Raw genomic sequence first — 25,165 nt, forward strand, 5'->3', positions numbered from 1 at the left:
CAAAGCTTTCCCTTTGTTTACAGAAATGTGTTCACTGAGCTTTGTGAACTGTTGATTTCCCTCCTAAGCTGTATTAATCGGTATTGGCAGTCTCTCTATTATCAAATCATGCTGCCTGGTTGAGGCCGAGTGCATTGTAATATTGGATTAGAGCCTCGGAGGAAAAAACAAACCCGTTGCCGGGAAATTAGCGTTATCTTGAACCATTCAGTTTTCCTTTCCCATATGAGGAATACGACCATAACACAGGTACACAGATAACACAAGGACACACCAAGTCATTTTAAATACTCATTCTGGGAGATTAATTTAATAGCGTGAGTGCACAGCATTGCTTCAGGGCTTATTTATTAAACTAATAACAGTTTTGGCAACCTTGAGGCTTCGATCTCCTGCCAATCACTTCCCCCGTTTATCTTTGCTCTCATCTGTTGCTGCATTTATTTCTTTCACCTTTACGTTCTTGTCAGCTTTCATATTTTTTTTTCCCTGTCCTCTCCTGTCTCTCTCATGATCCATGCATTTCTTTTTCTTCCTTTATCCCCCCCTCCATCTCCTGTGTGTGATGTTGTCCAGCCCCCTGATGTGCAGTGACCCACACCCACCTACCCACCCGCCTATCACATCACTGCTTGGGTGGGTTGTTGCCTCAGCTGTTGAAGTGTCACCTTCTCTGCCCCTCCCTGACCCCGGTGAGTGTGGTCATCTCTGCACCTTCATCAGCTGCTGCCTAAGGTTGCTTGGCATAAATATGTGCATTTTTCAGTCCTGTGACAAATCAAACTAGACTTTGTAAATCTCTTTAAGTCAATAACCTGACAGTTGTGACGCAGGAAGGAAGGAAGCTGACTCATCGACTAACTGTAGAACAGAGCTGGGTTTCCTTGAATAGTAACCTCAGCCCCCCATCCTCACCTTGAGGGTTACTAGCAAAAGCTGAAGTGTACCAAAAACAGCCGGTACCTAAATAACTGATGTGAGAGTTTCCCCTCTTGTGTTTGGCTTCATTTCTACCGCAGGGTACGGCTCAACTCGACTTGACTCACATTTGTTACTATATACTTTTCTCAACATTGTTTTCCACTGCAGACGGGACTCCTTCAACGTAGGCGGGATTCTTGATCATCATAGCATAGTGAAACTGCTGTGATCTCTTAAAAATGACACAAACACAGGAATAATGGAGTTACTAGTTTGATTTTAAAGGTGTATTCTGTTAACAGAATACATGCTGTGTGTTTGGTCGTGATGCTTGTTAGTCAGAAGCGGCTGAATATTCTACATTCTAAACAAATATGCAACAACAACAACAACAAAAACAAGTAATTGGTACCATCCGCAATGAAAAACCCCAAAAAAGTGAGCAGCCGATTCAAGTTGAGCTGTTCTGTGCAGTGGAAATTAGTCCATAGTCATGCTGAGCAATAAAATCTGAAAGTAATAAATGCACTGTTACATCAAACAACACTATATTTATTTTCCAAAGAAGTTTTTGACTTCATTTGCTTTTTCTTTTTGTTGCTTCGTACTTTTAGGAATGTGATAAATGGAGTATGTGTAGAAAACTGGATCCATTCACCTAAATAATTTTGCTGTAACTTTTTTTGAAACAAAAAAAATTCTGTGTCCAAATGTACATAATCTCCATATTTGAATTCAATTCAATGAAATATTTTGCTATTAGAGAAATATCTTAGCTTTACATAAATGTTGCCTTACAGTACCTTCAGTGGAACAACTATAGATATTGAGTCAATGTGACAATTATTACTTAAAAAAAACCCTTTATATTAAAAAGTAAATGGTATAGACAGTGAAATTTCAGTCAGTTTTATGCATTCAGGTTGTTTCCATCCTCTCTGTATCCTGCTAGTGCCATCATACGTCAGACTGCGTGTAATATGATTGGAACTGTGCGGTGTCTATTCTTCGGCTTCGTGACCCAGACGCTCGGGGCAGTCACATCAGTCAGGGATCAGCGTTGCCTGAATGAATCCAGTCAGCGGTGTCAGGTTAACAGAGGCGTAAAGCTAGCTCTGGTGTGGTGTGAGGGATGATAGTACGCTGGCTTAGTGATTCACACGTCTGCTGGTAAGGTATTAACACACTACCCTATAAGCACTAATAGAATGAAACGCAGTCAGGTGGCTTGTCTTACTGTTATGAAAGACCCAGTTGCCTTGCCAGCTCTGATTCGAGAGTCTCGTTCTGTGGTCAGGCTCCGACCGCTGCACTGTGACAAGTCTGATCTCCTCTTTAGGTGGTCTTTGTTTTCCCAGATTGTTGGATTCTCCACTACTCTTCCCTTTCATCACAAATATTAAATTGCACATTGCTGCTCTGTGCATTGTGTATTGTTCGAAATAATTGATGATTTACTTTGATCATGAGTTTGGGGAGTATAGGAAAAAAGAATCCATGATCATTTTGTGGTTTTGAGAATTGCTTTTTTTGTGTGTTTAAAATGACTAAGGAAAGAATTGGGGCTCTTTGGGTCCAGTACTTTTCTCTTGGAAGGTTAGAGAGGGGAAATATAGTATACTTACTTGCTGCACTTTATCTGACCTGGAAAATCAATACTGGAGCAATAGTCTCACATAATGACGTTAGGAGCTTTTACACCACTATATAATTGACTGTGCCATCATTTGCAATCACTTGAAAACTTAAAATGATCTACAGTCGTGTCACAATGAGTTGTCAAGAAGTAAAAAGGAAATGTTTTTGTGGAGTGCATTCTTTATTTCAGTTTCTCTTTATTTTAGCTCAAGTAAAAATCGGGCTTTGATTCATGTTGCTACTCTTGTGCCTAATGTGCACTGTCTCGTTTCAGGTCAGCCTTCAGAGTCTGGAGAATTTCCTCTGCCTCTTCCACTACGTGCAGCACCACCCCAAACACAGCACTAAAGATGCACTGAAATTCTGGTAAGGTGTCATCGTTGTGTTAGCTTCTTAAATGTTAAGTAATGACAGTTTTATCTTTCTCAGGATGGGTAAAACCTTTGTGTATAATGAACTCCAGTGTCTTAAAAAAAAAACACCTCAAAGACAACTTCATCAGCTGTATTAGAGGCAGGTAGCACAGCGAATACTGATATAAATGATTGGTAATCAAACAATACTGGTCAATATTTCAGCTTTTTTTTTTTAGAACAGAGAAAAACATCAGAAGTGACGGATTTGTTTTTCTAATTTTATGTCCTGCCACTGTAGTAGAGGTTGCAGGCATTATGTAATCATGGTGCATTAGCTTTCGGAGTACCTCACTGCATAGATTTCCATATTGATGAGGAAAATTGTGGGGCATTAGGAACCTCTAGTGTCTCTTATTTGTATTCTATTGAGTGTAAATAAGTCTCTCTCACACACTCACACTACCTAGAATTAAGTAGGTACATTAGCATTTGTGAGCCATGTGTTCCTTCAGCTGAAAAGTGATTAGTTTGAATGGGGTTTTGGTTAAAATGCCTAAAACAAAGTTCTTGTTTTAAAGGAGAGTTTAATGCAGTTTAATGTTTTGCTCTGTAAGATCAACCGCTCAAGTTTTTTTAATGCTTGTAGCTTTTCCGTGCAACATTGAAGCATTTAGATAACCGACGATGTAGAAATGGAACTGTTTGTTTGCAGGTTGTTTTAAATTGTCAGAAAACGAGGAAGCTTTCAGTGTTCATAATGCTGGAGGGAAACGACCAGAGATTAATGTAGCGCTTTGTAGAAATATGAATATGAATACGGTGCGGCGTAAAAGCTTTTAAAATTGCAGATTAGTGGAGATTATAGAACAGAACATATATTAATTTGAATTGCTGAAACGTGTGTTCATCAAATGGCTTCATTTGGCATCAGTCTGAGCCCACGATAAAAAAAATAACTTGTGAACGTTTTCATTTACAAACCTCAAACATAACTCATCAGAGTTCTGACTGACAGGAAGTTCCACTGACAAAATTAAGCAGGAAAACATCCACAGTGGATTAAATCCTTATTAATATACATTTTGTGTATGTGCATCCTTAATATTGTATTGTTTGCAGCAGAGCGCGATGTGTTGATGCAGTGGCAGGTTTTTCTGACTCAGAATGGGTCTTTTGGGGGCTGACTGCAGTAAGCCTAATTGATCCACATACAGTACAGAAAAGGCAGAACGGTACCTTATTTGACAGAAATCCATGAATCTTCTCGTTTTTTCAGACTACTTGATAAACAAAAATATCTATTATGCTTGAGCAAATTGAAACCCAATGGGAAAAAAATGGTTAAAAATAGATATTTTTATTTATATTTGTTATTATTACTATTATATTTATGTTTTTTTTTTTTTTTTGGTGTTAGTGATTTTCCTTTGGCACTGGTTAAAATCTCTTATGATGGAGAATGGGCTTCTAAAACCTCTTAGGGCAGCGCTAAAAAGTTTGCCTGCCGTCTAGCTCCTGACACTCCATTAACAGCGCATTGTACACAGGGATCCTTCCTATTAGTTTGTGGGTTTCACTCTTAGATAAGTGGAACCATACTAACTCAGACAATATATAAATAATATCCATGCTTTCCCCACACAGAAAACGACAGAGCTGAACAAAGCCTCCACTCAGTCAGAGTGAAGAACATCACGATAATTGGCCTGAGGGGAAACACAAAATTTGAGGTCTGGAGCAGAGAGATGTCTTTTGCAGTGGCAAGATATCATGGAAGCCATTATCTCTGTTTACTAAGTTTCTAATCACTGTCTTGTGGTAGCGATGAAAGGACAGAGAGGACAAAGCTGGTGAAGCAATTACATAGAATAATGGTAATTTAATAGTTGACAAGCAAAGACTGTGTCTGGGGGAAAAAAAACTGTAGGTTATTGCGTTATCCTCTATTGAATTTGGATGCATTTCTCAGCAATACTGGCTGAACTGTAAATATGGCAGCGGTTTGTTTTGAAGGCATTGCATTTGAATTGGTTGTACATTTCTAAAATTCATGTTTCCTAGCCCAGAGTTGATTAAGTCTGTTTAAGCCTTTATATGTGAAAATGCAGAATGAGCAGTTTGATCAAAGCTTACCTTTTGATTAAGGCTTATATTATATGTGTGTGTGTTAGATACTACAATTGAGACACAAGCGTTACTATAACTTTTCACAGCTTTTGCATGTTAGGATGTCAAACCCGACATAGGAAGAGCACAGTGGTTCACAGACACGCAGTAACTCAGACAGAGGATTTTCCCTTTTCTTCGTTCCTGCTGATTTTATCAGCTCCTCCCCAGTCCGTATCACCCTTATCATGATACCATTCACCAACATGATAACAGTTGTGCTCATGTGCTCGTTTGAGTAGGTAGGTGGTCATGCTCGCTAATAGCCTGTCAAAGCCTTCTATGTGTGTACCTGACCTGTTTGAGGGTGCCCTGTGACCTAAAGAAGCTCCATTTAGTGAACTGACAACTTTCAGCCAGACTAAAGCTAAATTATGATGGTGGCACAGTTTTTCAGAAGACAATTTGGTATAAATAGGGATCACCTTTTAAAATGTTAATGAGAATATCTTTGCCTGGTGAATATGTGCAAAATGATGTGTATAATAGTTGCTCAATAACATAGTGAACTGCATACCTTTTGTTGTATTAGACATGAGACTCAATTTTTTACAGATGTAAAACAAAATAATATTAGCTCGCTTTGTTTGTTTCAGTTAGTTTTCAATGTGCTTAGAATCATGAATATATTCTGTAGACAGGATGTTTTTTTCAAGGTCTTGATAAAATCTTGTGCCACATATAATAATATGTAAGATACTGGCTAGTCTCAAGATCAACTGTCCTCAGATAGAAAGTAGTAAAACTTAAGTTGTATTGTAGTTATATCGAGTACTTTAGCTGTAGGTATGTTTATCGATAGTGTATAAGATAAGATTAAACTTTATTGTCATTGCACAGGTCTCAACAAAATACAATCTTGCTCACGTGCCCAGCAGTGGCAGCTTGGCAGTGCTGGGGCTTGAATCCCTGATCTTCTGATCAGTAGCCCAAATAAAAAAAAAAAAAAAAGCATTAACCGCTCAGCCACCAGCTTTTCATCATGCCTAACCTACACTTCCTCGCATCCTCTCTTCTCACATGACATGGAAGTCATTCCCCTTCCACCTTATTGAAGATTCTTCCAATCCCTTAAAATCACCTTGAGTAGAGAGGAGGCTTCTGGAGGAGCATGAAGCAAGGAAACACATCCTGTGACATCCTGGCTGTTAGGAGCGAAGAGATGAGGCAAGGAGTTAGGTTAGCAGAATGACACGCACCCTGTATGTGCAGATTTAGCTGATGCCACCAGGGGCTGATTGGCTTGTTTGGGCCACATCCTTCTCTTTCCTCCAGCGTCTTCTGCCCATCATCTTCTTTCATAATCTTCTTCTGACCTTCATCTTCTCAGTAGCTCGCAAGCATGTAAATCTGTTGCGTTTCTTCTCCTTACTACTCTATCATTGGTATTGCAACAGTGCTGCTGATGTAAGACTACAAATTATCAAGTTCCTGGGGTTTTGAAGTGGGCCATACCATATTACAAATCTTTTTCAATGAATGGAAACCTTTCTGCACAGCATTTATTTTTTGGAAACCTTGTGGCCTCAATTTAAACTAAAATGAAAAAAAGCAATTAATTAAAAATAATAATTAATATGAAATGTAAATATGCTATTGCCGCTATATAACTCTCACATACATATCTCACTTGTGTTGACAAATTTTATACCATTTTGGAAACCAGTCAATCTGGATAAAAACCAGGAGCTGATTTAGAAAATAGAATTTAAATAAATCACTTTCTGTTTGCAGCCCGTGTTTATACAAGAATGATTTTAAAGGTGAAGGCACTTAAAAGAGCTTGAGATTGCAGAGGTCAAAAACACAATTACAAAATGTCTCTTTTTGTCTCTATTTCTAGTTATCCCTAGTAGGCCTTTTTGTGCATTAAAAAAACCCACTCATAGTTGTTGTAGTGGAGAATACAAAGACAGTTACTGTGAACGATGGCTGATTCCAGAGGTCTTGTACAGGGCACTGGAAGCCCGTCAGTATTCCCAAGACCAGTCCCCTTGCCATGTGACATCACATGCTTTCATGTGATACGCTGATCTGCTGCGAATCTGGAAAGCTTCCATTTGAAATTCCAATTTAATGGAATTTGTGCTGCAGAACAGAAAATTCAGTCAGCAGTCATGTGAGGAGGTATGCAGATACAGCCAGCAGAGCTGCAGTCAAGCTTGGAGCGTACACAACATGACTGGAAGAAAACGCTTTGGCCCAGTAACTTTAGGTAAGATGCAAAGGACTATACATGTGTATGTTGCAAAGGCTAGTGTCAGAAGGTTTTTGTTGTTTAAATTAAATGCTTGTTACAGGTTTTACTAACTCAGTCCTGCTTGTATTAGCTTGTTATTATGGTTTGTGTAAGTTTGAATCAGAGCAGCAGTAAAACAGCAGAAATGAGAATGTAAACACTGAGTTTTTTGGCAACTGATTGAATTAATCATGACTCAGTCCAGAGGTCATGTCTTGAATTCATGTTGAGATGAATCTAATAGAAACTGCTCTGTAATGAAATGAAAATAGTGTCTGTGGTGTGTGTGATGTTGAGACCTACATCTTATTCAGGCGAACACGTGGTTGTGGCAGTCATTAGAATGCTAGCTAGCTCGGAGCTGCTCTAAAAACATTCTTAGTAGGATCATTCTTTTTTATTTTATTATTTTTATTTTTAGGCAATATGAGTCGAGATTTTAATGTTTAACCATAACTTGTAAAAGTGGACCATTTTTTTGTTTCGCTTATTGAGAGGAGCATTGTTTGAACAGCCTGATTGTAAAGACCTCACTGTGTTGTTAGCTTCAAGTAAATTGGCTTTTGCTGTTTTCCTTTCATCTTGCTGCATTTCAGTTGTGGCTTGCATCCAGGCATTTCCATTATTATAGAATAACAGAATAACTGTTGTGATAAACTTCTGTTTTCTTTCTTTATCCCTTTATTTCATTTAAAGACTAAATCCCAAACAAAATTCAAGCATGACTGTTATGAATCTGCAATTTTGGAAATGGATGTCTTTATTTTCTTTGAATTTACGGTCATATTAGACAGTCACACTGTCATCACAACACACTGAAAAATGATTGTGTTTTTTTTGAAAGTAAGTGAGCTTTAAAATTGAGTAGAGGAAGCAAGTGATTACAACTTGTGGTATATCCATATCTGCTACGTCCAAGTTCTTAATATGCATTCAAGCATCAGTGCAGTGTGACTATTCTGTTTTAACTCTGTTGACTCCTGATTTTCCTCTAAGTTACTTCCATGACATCAGTTTTGTACCTTACATAAGTCTGTTTGGGTTTGCCTATACTCCCAAGGAATCTACTCTAATCTACTCTATGAGTTTAATCAGAAACATGCTAGAAACAAAACACATTTTGGAGGATGGGTTTTTCCTTTTCATTTACAATATTAAATTAAAAATCATGTGGTGACCCAAAAGTGATATTCCATAATGCTACAAAGTATTGTTGAGTGTGTGTGTGTGTACATGTGTAGAAAATTTGCTACAGTCTTGTGATGTTTTCTGTTTTCTGTTGTAGCTCAGACATGAGTGGGGCCAGTAACACACTGGCGAGGGAGTTCCTGACTGATGTACATCAACTATGCAGTGCGGTGGCCCAGAGAGCAGAGGCACGGGAGGAAGATGAAGAGGAGAGTCACATGGTGGCTCTGGGCGAGTACCTGGTCAGAGGACGAGGCTTCCTGCTGCTCAGCACTCTGGACTCAATCATTGACCAGGTAAGGAAGCGTTTGAGCATCTTAACTGAAGCCAAATCATATAACATGTGCATTTAAAACTGTGGTACCAGCGTTGTTGGTTTTATTTTCAGCACTCTAAGGAATATAGCGACAGGTTTCCTAACAAATTACTATATCTTAAGGTACAGAGAGGCCATTTGCAGCTGTTGTGATCTCAACAAGTGTTGGGTTGCAAGAAGTCCCTGCTGCATGACAGTTGCACAAAGACTGCTCTCATAGAGAACCCAAATCCTGCAGATCAGCAAAGGTTTAAAGGTATAAATGCTAATACAGCTGAATTTAGTCATTTAAGTTTTGGAGTATCTGTAATTTAAGTATTAGTGTTAGTAATTTAAGTTTCAGTGTCTGCATTTCCGCTTTTCGTTTTACATTCAGCTTCACCTTTAAGTTAATGTGCTAAACTTTTTTCAAGCAGCTGTTGAACATCAGCATGACAAATTTAAATTTCTGGACGTATGTTCATCTAACTTCTGCTGTAAAAAATCTGTTGAGCTGAAGGAAATGGAGGACAGAGAAATAAACATTATGCAAACTTAAAACAGCTAGTAAGATTAAAGGAATATTTAATGATCACATTGCAAAAAAAAAACATTAGAGAAACATAAGAAATGTACTGATAAGATGCTATGAACAAACTCGATTTTAATGATTGTTAATAACACTTTATAATGTTTTGATAGAAAAAAAAAAAATCACACAGGAGATGCCTGAACCTATACAGGAGAATCAGGATATCCGATTTGATTTCCCAACACTGTACCTAATTAAACGTCCAGTGTTGTCTCTTTATTTGTGTGGAGACCATGTTTTCATCCTCTCTACATCTGTGTCTGATGCTACTATAACTTGCAAGGTGATGATATCTAAAGAGGAAATTTGCTCTGCAGTGCCAAATGTTGTTTGATTGACTGATTGCAGAAAGCTGGTCTCTTTGCTGTGTTGCTGCTGCACGCAAGATGTTGTTACAAACTTGTTCTGGCAGCACATGGTGCCCCAACACCTTACTAAGACACTTTATGTTGGTTTTGCCTTTAATTTGTCAACCCCTGTATATTCTTGTGTATTTTATCATACAGGACAAAAAAGTATCACTTCCAAAATTGATTCCACACATACTATATGATGCAGCACAATATTGGTAGAAATACAGTACCTCAAAGGGCAAAGGTTAACATTGTTTATCACAGTGAGTTTCGAGCACTCTATTTAGGTGCTTGTGTTAAGTGATAGGAATGGCCTCATAGAGGCAGGTATTGTTTGCTCTATTAACTGGCACCAGGCTCTGACAGGGTCCAGTGTTTCCTCAGCCTACACACTGATGTACTGGTCTGCAAGGCCCACGCTAAAGTGCACTCAGTGTCATCCATGTATTGATTTGATATGTGAGAGTTTTTGGGTCAAATAACAATTTAGGAGATCTTTTAGCCAGTGTAAGTTATGCTGCTATCACATGACTTGTCAAATGATGACATAACATAAGAACAACCTTTAACAAGAAATCCTGTGTTTGTCTTTTGGTGTAATGTAAACACGAGTCTGTTCTTAAAATAGAGAAACAGCTGTGATACTAAGCTCATTTTCAAGCCAGTGCCTCCAAATTGACTGTGTTGAATGAAACATTGTTATATGTTGAATGTAACCTTGCATATCAGTGCCCCCATGGCCTCACGCTATTCTTATCTTTCAGCAATTTCATAAACATTTGTTGTATTTTCCGTTTTATTTGGAGCAGGACAGTGTTTTAGTGCTTTTATGTGCAGATGTGTTCTCACAGGTCCAGCTGTGTGTGTCAGCTGGATGGAATAAAGCCTTTAATCACAATCAGAGGCACTTTATGAAGAACTTGTGCTTTGCTAGTTTCAAATCCTAGATGTAGCATTTGAATTTATTCTGACAAGTTTTTGTTTCACTGTGTTAGATCGTCTCACTCTGCGCCACCTTGACTTTGTGTGCTAGTTTAGATGAGTCACATCTACTCGTTAAAAATGTGTGGTAGCAGCACATTGATTTGTGTCATTAAAACCTCAACACTGTTCCACTCATCAACAGCTTGCCCATACTTATGATAAAACAAAACATCAGAATTTCTTTGGAAATGGCAAGGATGTATGTCAACATTTTTTGTCTGTTGAATCAGTGGAATTTGAACGTTCATTAAAAGTGCTCAAGTGCGTACTGTCAGTCCTTGGTATATCATCATTTGAATAATTCAAATTGCTAATGTTTGGCTACAGCAAGATAAAATCTGTATGATTTGTCATCAACGGTAAAAGTACCAGTGTAAGAATGACAAAGTGTCTATTGAAAACATTACTCGATTGGTATCTTATATGTACTTAATGAGTAACTCATTTCTTGCAGCCTTTGGCTATGCATAAACAATAAAAGGTGACGGACTCATTACCTTAAAGAAACCGCTTGTGCCTATATCCAAGATGACTTTGTAATGATTAATACAGCTGCATATTAAATTAAAATTAAAATTAAATTTGGAATTATAATAACAACAAAAAGTAGTTGAATACAGTACTTTGAAGTGCTCCAAATTGATTGCACAACATTTAATAATTTGATACACTCAAATGCAGTGTTGAATACACAGTGAAAATAATGTATGGTTTTTGTAAAAGTCTTACTACATCGACATGCTGATCATTTTCAATTCACACATGATGGAGTTGGTTGATCATTTTTAATTAACATATGCAGGAGGAATGCCCTGGATAGACTTGAGATCCCCAAGGTCTCGGAAGTAAGTCTGTCATATAGCTGCTACATTGCTCCCTGTCACACTGGCACTGAAGACGAACTAACTAACTGATTAAATGTGCATAAAAACAAATAATTACTTTCTGGCTGCTAAAAGAATATGGTGAAATATAGATACAAAGCAAATCTCGACTGAGTGACTAAATTCTCCAGTTGAAATGCGTATAGACAGAAGGATGTATTGGTGGGTGTGTCTTCAGTGTGACATCAGAGGGTGAGGAGTGAAAGGGGCTTTCTAGGTAATCTCAGTGTGTTCTGTTGCACTCTCAGGAGCTGACCTGTCGAGAAGAGCTGCTCACTTTGCTGCTGTCTTTACTCCCATTGGTCTGGAAGATTCCTGTGCAGGAGGAAAAAGCCCCAGGTCGGTACCCACAAATACTCAAATACACTTAAAGTTGCTATTAGCAGCATATACCTCAGACTTTCCATGTGGCTGCTTCTTTTTCCTGGTATGTAACCAATAATTTCAATTGTCATACTTGATTTTATGGGCATAAACTTAACAGAGCATTACAGTTGTCAGTTGTGGGTAGGAAGTAAGGGTGTTTGTATAGTCAAACTAAAACGCAAACTGCATTCATCAGCCAGAAATGTTGGTTTGCTTTGTTTTTTTCCATATTTTTCTAATCTTTTACAAAATTCTTCACAAATTATTACCATCAAGCAATGGTTCAGCATTAGGTTTGGTGGGTTTATGAAGACGCTGGAATGTGTGCACATTGGTTTCGACTGCAAACAGTGTGTGTGATGTGCTTATCAAATGACTTATTTTCATTTAGTACTTCACTTGCTTAACACTGTGAACTCTGTACTGGTCTTGTTTTGCAATGGATGAATCAATTTGAAACATTTGCTATGATAGCTCTCAGTGTTACGAACAGAAACAGGCGCGGAGCAGGACAAGACCAGTATTTGCAGAGGCCTGTGACCTCAAGATGACACCGGCATTTAGTACAGGGCTGCTGATCCTTTCTAACATGGACCTTAGACATTTTTACTTTAATTAATTCCTGCTTACTGAGTGTTTTAACAAACAGGTTGTGAGTGCTGACATTCAGCTGAGCATTATGCTACTCTACGTAAACTAAAAAAATTGTATTTTTAAAAAATAAAACCCAGTGTTTGGCAGGCTGGTGCTTAACATTAGGTCTCAAATACTAAAATGTGACATGAAGAGGCATTCCTGTGATATCATGACACTGTACAATTTGAGTTTCTATGTATGTCTGGAAGCATGTACAGAGTAAGTCTGACAGGTGTTTCTGTGTGTTAACAGATTTCACCCTGCCGTCCCTACTGGAGGTTTTCCTTAGTCGGGAGGTGAAGGCTGTCCCTCCTAGAACAGGACAGAAGACTGCAACAGATGAACAGAACTCTGGGAAGAGGGCCCGTGTTGGCAGTGGCACCTGGAAGTCACGGAGGTCGCGCAGAACAGCGCAGAGATACTCTGTGAAAGATGCTCGCAAGTCTCAGGTTTCTACCTCAGATTCAGAAGCCAACTCTGAAGACAAAGCTGTCCCAGGCCCAGGTGGTGCAAGGAGCCGGAGATCACATGGCTCCACCATCCAGGTAAGCTGTCAGCATCATCGTTCGGAGGCCTCACAATTAACATCCACCACCGCCATAGAAACCATGAGTGCACCGTACCCCCATCCCAGAGCCCCTGGGGTCCAGATGGCTGACACTGAAACCCTGACAGATCCGGCTGCAATATCAATATTCAACCGCATGGAAAACTCACCCTTCGACCTCTGCCATGTGTTGCTGTCTCTGCTGGAGAAAGTGTGCAAGTTTGACATGAGCATCAACCACAACCCCGGCCTGGCTGTCAGCGTTGTACCAACTCTCACAGAGATCCTGACAGAGTTTGGAGATTGCTGTGGTCCAGGGGGAGGAGGTGGAGGTGGAACAGGGGCTGAGGAGCTTGCTGGAGGCTGGACAGAGGAGCCGATTGCACTGGTCCAGAGGATGCTACTACGCACCATCTTGCACTTGATGTCGGTGGATGTGAGTCAGAATGACAGCCTTCCAGACAGCCTGAGACGTAGCCTGACAGACCTGCTGCGAGCCACCCTCAAAATCCGAAGCTGCTTGGACAGACAGAGTAACCCTTTTGCTCCACGGCCCAAGAAAACTTTGCAAGAGGTTCAGGATGACTTCAGTTTCTCTCGTTATCGTCACAGAGCATTACTGCTACCAGAGCTTCTAGAGGGAGTTCTACAAGTGCTGCTGGGTTGCCTGCAGGCTTCCACACCCAACCCCTTTTTCTTTAGCCAGGCTCTGGAACTCATCCATGAATTTGTCCAGCACCGTGGCCTCGAGCTCTTTGAGGCCACAGTGCTGAGACTGGAGGGACTTGGCAGGGTCAGGGATTCTGAAGTAGGAGGTGAGGCTTCAGAGAGGCTAAGAGGTCTCATTGCAGGGGTCTTCAAGATCATCAGTGCTGTTAAGAAGGCTAAGTCAGAGCAGCTGCATCAGTCCGTATGTGCCCGACGCCGCCATCGTCGCTGCGAATATTCCCACTTTCTGCATCACCACAGAGACTTGTCAGGGTTGCCAGTCTCTGCTTTTAAGCAAGCTGCCAGACGCAACCCCTTTGAAGAGGATGGAGAAGGCAAGGAAGGGACGGAGGGTGATGCAGTTCGCTACCCTGAGCGTTGTTGCTGCCTGGCTGCCTGTGCCCACCAATGTCTGCGGCTCTTGCAGCGCCTGTCTCCCAGCGGGCCTGCTGTGTTGCAGGTATTGGCTGGGGTGCAGGCAGTTGGAATCTGCTGTTGCATGGACCCCCGCTCTGTCGTTGGACCCCTGCTACATGCCTTCCAAGCTCCAGGTTTGCGAAGTTACCAGTCTCATGTACTCAGTGTTTTGGGCAGACTGATCTTAGACCAGCTTGGTGGAGGGCAGCCTTCAGAGAAAGCAAAGCTGGCCTCCTGTAACATCTGCACTCTGGACAGCAGCCAGCTGCCGGGCCTGGAGGAGACACTGCAGCACGGGGAACATTCAGCCATTTCTACCAGTTTGTGTTACCGCTCCCAGGGTATTCTGCCCAGTGGAGGGGGGGCTGAGGACATGTTGTGGAAGTGGGATGCTCTGGAGGCTTACCAGGAGCTAGTGTTTGGTGAAGACTGGCATCTAAGCCAGCAGATAGCTGGCCATGTGTGCCACCTGACCCTGCGGGGCAATGCTATAGTGCAGTGGCAGCTCTACACACATATCTTCAACCCTGTGCTGCAAAGAGGGGTAGAGCTGGCCCACCATGCCCAACAACTGGGGGTTTCCACTGTCTGTACTCAGGTCTGCAGCTATCACACGCAGTGCCTGCCTGTGGAGGTCCTACTCGTTTACCTGCAAACATTACCTGCACTTCTGAAATCAAGGTAAGCTGTTTTACAGTTACTTTAAAATATGATTTTCTTCAGTCCTACATTTCCTTGCTCATCTGTCTTTTTTTAGTGGTTGTTTCATTTGCTTTGAAATTTCCCTGTAACAGTGGACAGCATTTAATGGTTGTGGAAGTTGTACTTTTTTAGATTTGACATTTATTAGGTAAAAACATTTGTAGCTGCAAGCTGTCCAAAAAAAAAAAGATCAAAGTTCTTTGGTTACGTAAATATTTAAACAAATCAATTATCTGTGTTATTAATTCCTCACAACAGCCAAGAGTTGCAGATGGCTGCTTAGAAAACTGCAGCAAATTTCTCTCAAGAAATGGGTTCTGCTTCTTTTGTAGAATCACATAAAGCAAATATAATCAGCCAGAAGGACACCTGATCTACTTGGACAGTGCTAGTCATTAGATCTGTCTCTCCAGGTCATTGCTAATTGATGCTAATCAATAATTTATCACAGCTTTGTGTACTGAGTGAGAGATGGAGGATTATTGACAGCTTATATAACACTGTTACGAGTACAGTAGCCTGGCAAAAACAGATGCTGTTTTTCCTATGCATTTATCAGAATGCTGCCAAAATCCAGTTCCTATAATATTAAACCCCCCAGGTTTGGTTGAAGGAGTTCTCTGCTTTGAGACAATGCAGACTCATCCAGGTTAAGTGAACACTAAGGCTCATATATGTGAATCTGAGATGGAATGTTCTTGTCTGTCCGTTTGTTAACCTCAGTGACCCGTCTAGGTTGTATCAAGCCTCTTGCCAAGTGCATGCTGGGATTGGTTGTGTCCCCTTGCGACCCTAAACAGCATCAGCGGGTTTCGAAAATAGATAGCTGGATGCTTTGAGATGTTCTGTCAGCAGTAGGCTGATAGGTTTCCTTATTAAAATTCAGAGTGTTTTTCTGCTCTCTGCAGGTTTGACTGACATTCAAAGACTTTTCAGCTACAATGTTTTTCATCTAAGCCTTTTCAACAGACACTTTCAGAGACAAGTTTAGGTTCTTATGACTATGTAAAAGGTAACATTATAAGTCTTATGAGTCTTGGATTCAGATAAATGTCGCTTTGGAGGATCATGAGCAGCATTTTACCTAACTTTAACACTAGAATAGTTCATATTTTGCTTCATGTATGTTCAACATATTTTGTTTAAACACCAAAATAATGTTTATCAGTGGATGTTTGCAATTTGCTTACATCTGGAATACTTGTAATTATTGTTTGAGGGATGTACATTTTGAATAACTTTACCATTTAGGTAAAGGATTGAATTAGCAACCACTATAACCAACTGTGTAACTGATCAACTTAAACCTACTGTAGTTATTAAAATGGCTATTGAAGTTTTTGATACTAAACACCTTACAATTTAGCATCAATTAATTCAAAATCCTTCAAGACTACAAAAAATTGATAGCGTAAACTGCTCTCAAAATCTTCAACTTCTGTAAAAATATAGTTTTCTAAAAGTATAAATTCATTTGGTGGTCTCACAAACCTCAGTGATGTGTTGAACGACTGGAGTTAATTTGATGGTGGCTACATTTTGATGTTTGGGCGCTTCGGCTTAATGTGTGAAACCAATTATTGCAACAAAATTCCGTCACCGTTTTATACACACTGATATCTAAGCAGGTCAAAAAGAAAAGCTGCTGAAAGATAACCTAAAAGCCATGTAACTTTCCCAAAGTTGTACATCATCTGACATCTTGCCTGCCTCGACATCATCTTGCACTCCTATAGCTTTTTGCATAACAGAACTCGTATTTTTTAGATGAGAGCATTAACTATGCAGACTAATGGACAGTCATCCTGATGGACTTTCACACCACTAATTAAAAGAGGAAATGTTCTGAAAAAGCAGAATTAATCAACTCTGCATTAATTTAGAAGAAGGCTGGAGAAAGGGTTTGAATTAGAGAAAAAAAAATCACCAAGTTTATAATCTCTTAAATTTTATCTCTTTCATGCAAAGAGCTCAAAGCTTTAACTGAACATCTATTTCAGTTCATACTGGAGAGACAAATTCATGCTGAGATTGAAGTGGTTTTTTACATTTTTTTATTTGAGTCAGTGTGGAATGTTAGCACATCTCTCAAGAGTGTTGTTTTCTCTTGCCAAATGTTGATTTAACCTTCATTCAGAGGTGACGCATTATTCTTTTACCATAATTTACCCTGTGTTGTAATAGTGTAATTTATTATTTATCACCGCCTCAGTAGTTTGTGCATACCAGTAGTACACAAACTTAAAAGGATAAAATGTCAATTCTGTTTTGCCGACTAAATGCATGTTTCGCCTTCTGATAACACTATGTGACAGTCTTTGAATTTGTCTTTCATGTTGCTTGGTAAAATAACTGCACAGCAGAAAACACATTGGAGAACAAAACGAATGCAGTGAACAAAGTAGGGATTTTACAAACGTAGCACTTCGGCCCATGTGCAATCTAGGCATGTAGAGCCCTCAAGTTAATTTAAAGTGTTATACATGATGACTTATTAATATAAAGGAGTCGCTATGCCTCGGGGAGGGGAACATTATATCTGCAACCTGATGGAAAGCAATAAAATTAGTGATGGAAGGAGTGTGAAGGGTCCTGTGTGATGAAAGCAGATGTTGCTCTGATTGGCCAGTTGTAGAGTTTTTCTGATTAGACAGAGTGGTGCTTTTTTCTGTAGAGATCTGCTCTACTGTGTAATGTGTTCACCGGCCCCATTTGTTCCCGTATTAATCATTTCCTTGGTCAATAATAAGTGCATAGACATATTTTTCCTAGGGCTGATTTTTAAATAGATGAACGGCACAGTGCTTCAGCTGTGGAAAATTCATTATAAATGATTCTAATTGGTTATATTTGTGTTCAGTATTTGTACTGTTTATTTGCTCGTCCTGTTTAATTTTTCTCAGTTTCAAATATTTTGTGTTACAGGGTGATCAGAGACCTTTTTATTAGTTGTAATGGGCTCAACCAGGTGACGGAGCTTGTCTATCTGGATCAGACGCGCTCTTTGGCTTTAAAGGTGTTTGAGACTCTGATAATTGGCACCGGACACCAGCAGACTGATGGGGTACTTCAGGAGCTGGAGAGTGCTGACGCTGAAGAGAGGGAGGCTGTCTTAGGCCTGGCTGAGGAACTGAGCTCCCGAGGGGTTGGAGAGGGCACTCAGAGCCTCAGCAAGTTCTATGAAGGCCTAAAGGAGGTGTACCCGCGCCATAAGCGCAGTGGACAGGGACATGGACCAGGGCGCAGCCGAACTGAAACCCACCTTCATGTTATCAACCTCTTCCTATGTGTGGCCTTCCTTTGTGTCAGTAAAGAGGCTGATTCTGACCGGGACTCAGCAAACGACTCCGAAGACACTTCAGGTTATGACAGTACGGCGAGTGAACCGTTGGGCGGGCGGCTGCCTTACCTGTCTCCAGACAGTGTGGCTTTGCCCTCCAAAGAGCAGGTACGACGCGCTGCAGATGTTTGGTCAGTATGTCGGTGGATCTACCTGTCCAGCCCTTTGTTCCAGAGGCAGTTCTTCAGGCTAGGAGGACTTGATGTCTGCTTGCGCCTCATGGCCATGGTTATTCAGAAACTTTCTTGTAAGACCAAGGATGGAAAAGCAAAGAAGAAGAGAGATGGTAAAGGTAAAGGCAGCCCTGAGTCCACAGCTCCAGCCACTCTACTGGGCCTGGAGGAGACATCTCATGATTCAGTGGACACCCTTAGCACCGGTACAGCTGAAGGAAGGACCAAAGATCCAGCAAGGAAGTTGGAGGAGGAGTGGCAACTACAAAGCATTCGTCTCCTTGAGGCCCTGCTGGCTATTTGTCTACACAGTGCAAACTCAGCACTGCAGAGGATAGAGCCTGAGCTTTCTTATCAGGTTTGTTAAACACTGTGTGTCTCATACATACATAATCTGCGAACACATCAGCCACAGAAACAATTGTGTTTACTTTGGCTTCAATTAAACTGTTACGCCTGCCCTCCTCTGCAGCTCCAGTCAGTGGCGGATACCCTGTTTGAGGTGAGAGACCAGCTCTCTCGCTCAGGGGTGGTGAACTCTGACCTCGCTGTACCGCTGTTTGACTCTCTCCTGAGAGTGGCCTTGGCCCAGGTGTCATCCTGTCCTGATCCTCCCGAGGAGAAGCCAGACAGGGTGAGTCCTGCCTTGGGAGAACCTGTGAGTGAAGTTACTGCACCTTTAGTAGTTTTTTGAGACAATTGTGTATTGAGAGACAAGTTCGCGTTATTGCCAGCCAGGCATCAGGTATATGATACCTGCAGGTATCTGCCTTCAATATTAATAGCATTATAAAACTCTTGGCAAAATGCTTCTCTACTAATTGTTTTTTTGCTGTGCTGAATTGCATTTACGCAAAAATTGATCTTTTTATAAATCGCTTAGTAAAATTAAAAAGGTTTTTGATTATAGCTAAACTGCAAAAATCCTCATCTCACTCAAATTACTGCTTTTTATTTACTGCCTGATACTCCTGTAACAAAGTGCCAGAACAGACTATAACCTGAATGATACTATGAGTTCATGTGCTGCTATTTTAAGACCATTTAATACCTTGAAATAGGGGTTTAATGTTCTCACCATACACAGCCATATTGCCAGTTGTGGTCTGTCTGGGGACCTTTGTTATATGTCATTCCTGTTTCTCCCATCATCCCATGGGTTCCTGTCAGCCTGATAATAGAAGCATAACATTACCAAAAGCTACTCAAAAATCAGCTGCTGAATAGTATTAAATGAAGACCAAGATAGATGTGTTTCTCTTTAGTTTCAGTTTCCTGCCTGTTCATTCTCTCACTTCGCTGCCCCTTGTGCTGATTTTCACTTTTTCCATTCCTACTGATTTCAAGAAGTTGCCACATGGGCAAGAGCCTCTGAAGGTGTCAGGCAGGGGTGAGAACTGGAGAGAGATATCACACAATTTGTAAACCGTTATGTGTGACCAGAAACAAAGTGCTTTTTGTTGTGTGTGTGACCCAGTGTTATTAACTCGTCTGTCATTGTATCTAACGGGACAATTATAGTCAGGAGTCTCAAAACTACTGACCAATATAATCCAGTCAGATGAATATTAAGTCTTTTCTTGATGAAGTTAATTCAAACAGATTAAAAATTATATCTTTTTAATATATAGCTGCTTTTTATCTAGTACAGAGAAGCAGACTGTAGTCAGTAAACACACTATATCTACAGATTCTTTGGCTAACAAGTGTCTGAACACCCTGGTAAAATAGAAGCGGTGGTGTTTATTTAGGAGGCAAGCATACAATGAGAGGAAAACTGTTTTCCAGCCAAGTGCTGTCAAGCATCAGGACTCCTGTGTCAGGCCGCTCACACTATGTTGCTAAGCAGCCGTTATCTGCCAGATGTACAACAAAACAGCGGATGTAAATAATGATAGCCCTTGGATACAAACATGAACAGCAATGGCCTCATTTTGAACCCCACACATGATTTTACTTTGTTTCAATGACTTGTGCTTGTTTCCGTCAGTTCCTCCAACATAGATTCCGTACCTATATAAATCACCAATTGGGGTATTTTATCAGCAATAATCCCCATGTTGATGGTTTTTCACAATGACAAAACAGATAAGAAAGAAAATCCTTTAGTCACAGCAACTCTCGCCTTGTCAATGGTGACACTATCGCTGTAGGCTTTGTTCAACGTTATTGAAAGATTCACAGGACCATATATGGCTACGACCAGACCGCTTTTATTTGTTCCAGGAAATGAGATAAACAGAAAAAAAAGTATGAGAGAAGATAATCATTTTTCTTCTGTGTCCACGCTAAAAGGACTCACCGCCTGGTAGTGGGTGTCTCCTATCTCACAGCCTTCGATGTGTTTTCCTCAAGTCTTAAAATGCCTGTCTGACTAAGCCTATTCCAACACAGGAGGATTTAGCTTTTTATATAATAGATTTACCTATTTCCTAAGAGCTTAGTTCTTTCTCAGTGAGCCCAGCAGAGTGTGATGTTCACTTAGCCATTACAAGTATGTGCTATTGAGCTTAGAGATAAGTCTTCCACCACAAAGTTTGTCCATTGAACTGGACTGTTCTTTCAAATGTTCACTCATAAAGCTGCCTACTATCATGTTAAAAGGAATAGAGGTGTGTATTACAATAAGCCTCTTTGAACAAGTGAACGGTTTAGAGTTTGACTGTTTATTTGAGTTTGTGTGTATGTGGGTGGGTGTGTGTTTGCCTACATGCACATATGATGACTGATTGTTCACGTCAAGGAACTGGGCTGTGTGAGTGCCTTGCAAGTCAGCTGATATTTGTCTTATGACCAAAATCTTGTACTTTTTTCTTTCTTTTTTTTTTTTGCCCTCATTTTGTTGATAGTTTTCTCGCTGCATTAGTGGTAAGACCACTGCTTCACTTCTTGGTCAAGGAATTTGTTTTTTCATAATAATATTGGGTAAGCTCTTGTGAGATGATTCGTATCTTACAACTTGCTTGAAAGTTAATGAGACAAAGATCTTGTTTTAGTTGTATTTGAACTGTATAGTCTTGAAATTCATGACTTTTCTTTGCCTCCCCTCGTCTCTCTCTCTCTCTCTCTCTCTCCCTCTATTTCGCTTTTGGTTGCTCAGAAGCTTCAGGTGTTGACGGAGGGGGCAGCCCCAGCAGGCGATCTGTCTGAGGAGGTGGACGAGGTGCAGAGCTGTGGCGTTAAGCCCCCGGGGGAGGAGGAGGGCTACGACGCTGACAGCGAAAGCAACCCTGAGGACATGGCCAAGCAGGAAGAGGGTAGGTCCATGCTTGCTGCCACACCAGACACATGCACACTCTCTCCCCCATTTACTCCAAGATCACACAGTTACTGCACGTACCTCGCCGCTTCAAATAATAGTAGCTCAGACTGGTTACTTGCACAGTTTGCTTTACTTGTAAGTCTTGTTACTATGCACTGCAAATTCATTTTTCAATACTGAGGTTATTTTAAGAATGCTATAAATCACTTTTATAGCACGTGTTTATGTTGGTGATAAATGTCAGGAGACTAATCTTGATGAATTGAGAGGTCATGTGGTGTTGTCAACCCCTAAACCTGCTGCTTTTTAGCCTTGGGAAATCTTGCGTCTTCTGTCGTTGAACTAATCATTCAGTTGGTTTGTTAAAGTATTAATAATTATTGCATTTTCCTGCACTCACTGGAATATTTTATGCTAAATTATATCTTGATTTCCAGACATTTTGCAGTTTAGCTGTTTGTTTCGTTCAAAAAAAAAGCAACATCCTCTTTTGGTGGACTGCAGAGGATATTTTGCAATAAGAAGTGGCCAGTTTGTGTCGCGCATACATGACACAGCAGAATATGTTATTGAGCCTCTTGTGTCAGCTCTGCGTCTCCGCTTTGGTTAAGAATGTCGCCCGATTGCACTCCTTTTTACCTTCATCGTCTCGAAATCGAGTCATTGTTTTACGTTTTACAACTACTGGCAGCCGCGCTCCGTGGCCTCATGAGCTGAATCTTGTGACTCATGTGGAGATTTTAACTTCCTGGAAAACTCTTAAGTCCTGAGAAACAGGGAATCTGTAATTCTTAAGTCAGGCTGCACACATAAACAAATTGCTCCAACCAGTTTGGTAACAATAGTTTGGCAAATACGCTCATCTGTTGTTTTCTTAAATTTAAGCGTCTATTTCGCCTAAACACTGAAAATCCTCATTCAACAGGAAATTGATCATCTTAAAGAGTAAAGCATGATCACAGATGTGGGCTGCTTTAGTAGCATTCTAAATCTGTACAATTTAATTATATTTTTGCCAGAAATAAGAATTTCAATTGCTAAATTTAGTAAAAGTGCTTTTGAAATATAAAAAAAAAAGTTCCATGAAGAAAGCGTAACGTATTTTGGGGGCATATTGTGTCCTCGCTTATCACCATCAGCTGCTGCATCTGCTACTAGCTCATTCCACGTTTTTTCTCCCCAGGCTTTTCTCTCTATGCTCATGTTAAGATTTTCTGGCTCCAGTAACTGCTGTCTCCTCACATTTCCTTGTCCCTTAACTGTATTTGCACTTTACCAGCTTCTTGTATTCATTTATACAAGGTTAATTGAAATGACTTCAGAGTTAGGGATTGCAGTTCTTTTTCAAAAACACAGCGAAATTGGCAAGAAATGCAAACTGGGGGGTTTCTGCAATTGCATTTAACCACAAGACCAAACACAAGCATCAGCACAACACGGCAGTTAAGGGAGACAGGGATGGTGTATCTTTTAGTTTATGTTCACTGAAAGCAGTATGTATCCGAATGTGTGAGTGTCAGATGGTGACAAAGTGTGTAGCTGTGCATCGGGAGACGAGTGAGCTTCATTAATAAAAGGAGGTCCCAGAAGCCATGTGAGAGCCTGCTGGGCTGCTCTCCTGTAAATCATGAGGGAACTCCCATGCTGCTCTGAGACTGAGCACAGAACTGAGGATAATTCATTTTTATGTGCTGCCTCTAAGATGGGAGGTTGGAGCTGAAGGAGGGAATGCCTGTGGATCGAGAAGCTGTTCAAGCAGCACTGGCAGCCAGAGTGTGTCTATGTGTTAACGCATGCGGCGTACCAGTCAGTGTGACATGTTTGCTGTCTTCATGCCTGTGTGTGAGTCTCTTGTTGTTGTGTCTCTGATCTTTCCCTGCTGTCTGTGGTTGATCTCTTAGGAGTGAAGGTGGAGTCGGCCGTGTTACGTGAGTTTGCGGCGGTGGCGGACGGGCCCAGGCGTGGTGTGCTGCTGTTCCCAGAGATCTGCACAATGGAATTGCAGCTCCTTGCCTCCGGCTCCCCGGACCTAGAGGTTCTGAGTCATGTGTTTCACAGCCTGCTCGGTGCAGTGCACGCCAACAGCCGCAATGCTGCCTTACTCTATGACCAGGTTAGACTGACCTCTTCTTCGTCTTTGTACTACTCTTACTCGCCTTCCATATTTGTGTTAATATACTCATCAGCTTTGAGCTCAAGAATATGACTGACCCTCTTGTTCTGGTTCTCACAGGGAGGAGTCAAAATTATCCTGTCTGGCTTTCACAACATCCTCAGTCAAACAGACCCCTCCTTTACAGGTTTGTTCATTCGGGCTTATTTTTATCTTATCAGACATTACAAGATATTTTTCATGTGTGCCTTCTCAGGAAAAATAATGGGCCCGCTCAGTAAGCTGTGTTCCTTAGACTGTTTTTCCTGCCCCTGACATTTCAACTGTGTCCTCAGGGTTCAAACGTCATATTTAGTATTGATAGTTTTAGTAGTTCTTGGGAGAATCTGTACCCAGTAGACTTATTTAGAATCTGAGTTTATCTTACTTGACATTGTAATCTGAGAAAAGGCTAAGTGGGTGTACCCTCTTTGCAGTGTTGGTGAACCTCTGACATCGTCTTTGGCAATTTCTCATGACTGAAACATCCAATAGAATATGGATAATATTTAAGATTCTTGAGAAATTTCTGTACAGTCTTCCTTTAGAGTTTATATTTTGTATTTTAATGTATGATGTCTGTTGGTCACTTGTATTGTATTTGCTTGTCTGTAGCCTTTTAAGTTGTTTTTACCAGAAATAATATTTTGCTGAGTACAAAGCATGATGCTGTTTTCCGTTTTTGCCTGTGGTGTTCTGGTTCATGCCTAAGTAAATGAAAACTGTTTACGTAATCTGCTTTTCATTGGTCTGCATTCAGATTGCCAGACTGTGCTAGTGGAGCTGCTGGTTGCCATGGTGAGCCAGCGAATCACAGCGGAGGAACTGGCTCTATTGATTCGCCTCTTCCTGGAGAAGACCCCACCTACTGTAAATAGCAAACCTTATCAATCACTCAAAAAACGCACTTGTTTGCTTGCGTTGACGTTGACACTAGGAGCATATGGTCACAGTCTGCACATTCAGTCTTTTGGCAGATGCGAGAACTTATTTGTAAGACGCCCTTCCTGTCAGACTCTTTCTCACTTCTTGGTTCTTTAAAGCTCATCAACACATAATGCTCCTGTGGGCCCACTTCATTTTATATACAATTAACACCAAAGTGTGCAGAACAGCTGTGAAGCCACAACTTATTATCACACGTCTGTGTTTAATTGGAATCCTGCAGCAGACATCATTAATAACCTGTCCCCTAGAAATAGGTTTCCAAAACGGAAGAGAAGACTTTATTTTTAACCCTGTGAAT

At 40.7% G+C, this 25,165-nt stretch overlaps 1 protein-coding gene across 1 annotated transcript in view; it reads left to right on the forward strand.

The window, feature by feature from the left end:
* Positions 1–25,165, forward strand: part of lyst (lysosomal trafficking regulator) — a 62,701-nt gene that overhangs the window by 8,136 nt on the left and 29,400 nt on the right. Inside the window, 10 exon segments of the mRNA XM_008302367.1 lie at positions 2,834–2,925; positions 8,606–8,804; positions 11,865–11,955; positions 12,871–14,971; positions 17,918–18,863; positions 18,978–19,139; positions 21,606–21,762; positions 23,669–23,880; positions 24,001–24,067; positions 24,680–24,789. Of these exon segments, the coding sequence (XP_008300589.1) occupies positions 2,834–2,925; positions 8,606–8,804; positions 11,865–11,955; positions 12,871–14,971; positions 17,918–18,863; positions 18,978–19,139; positions 21,606–21,762; positions 23,669–23,880; positions 24,001–24,067; positions 24,680–24,789 (4,137 nt within the window).

Source organism: Stegastes partitus, unplaced genomic scaffold, assembly GCF_000690725.1.
Source record: "Stegastes partitus isolate 25-593 unplaced genomic scaffold, Stegastes_partitus-1.0.2 Scaffold1, whole genome shotgun sequence".
Classification (NCBI taxonomy): Eukaryota; Metazoa; Chordata; class Actinopteri; family Pomacentridae; genus Stegastes; species Stegastes partitus.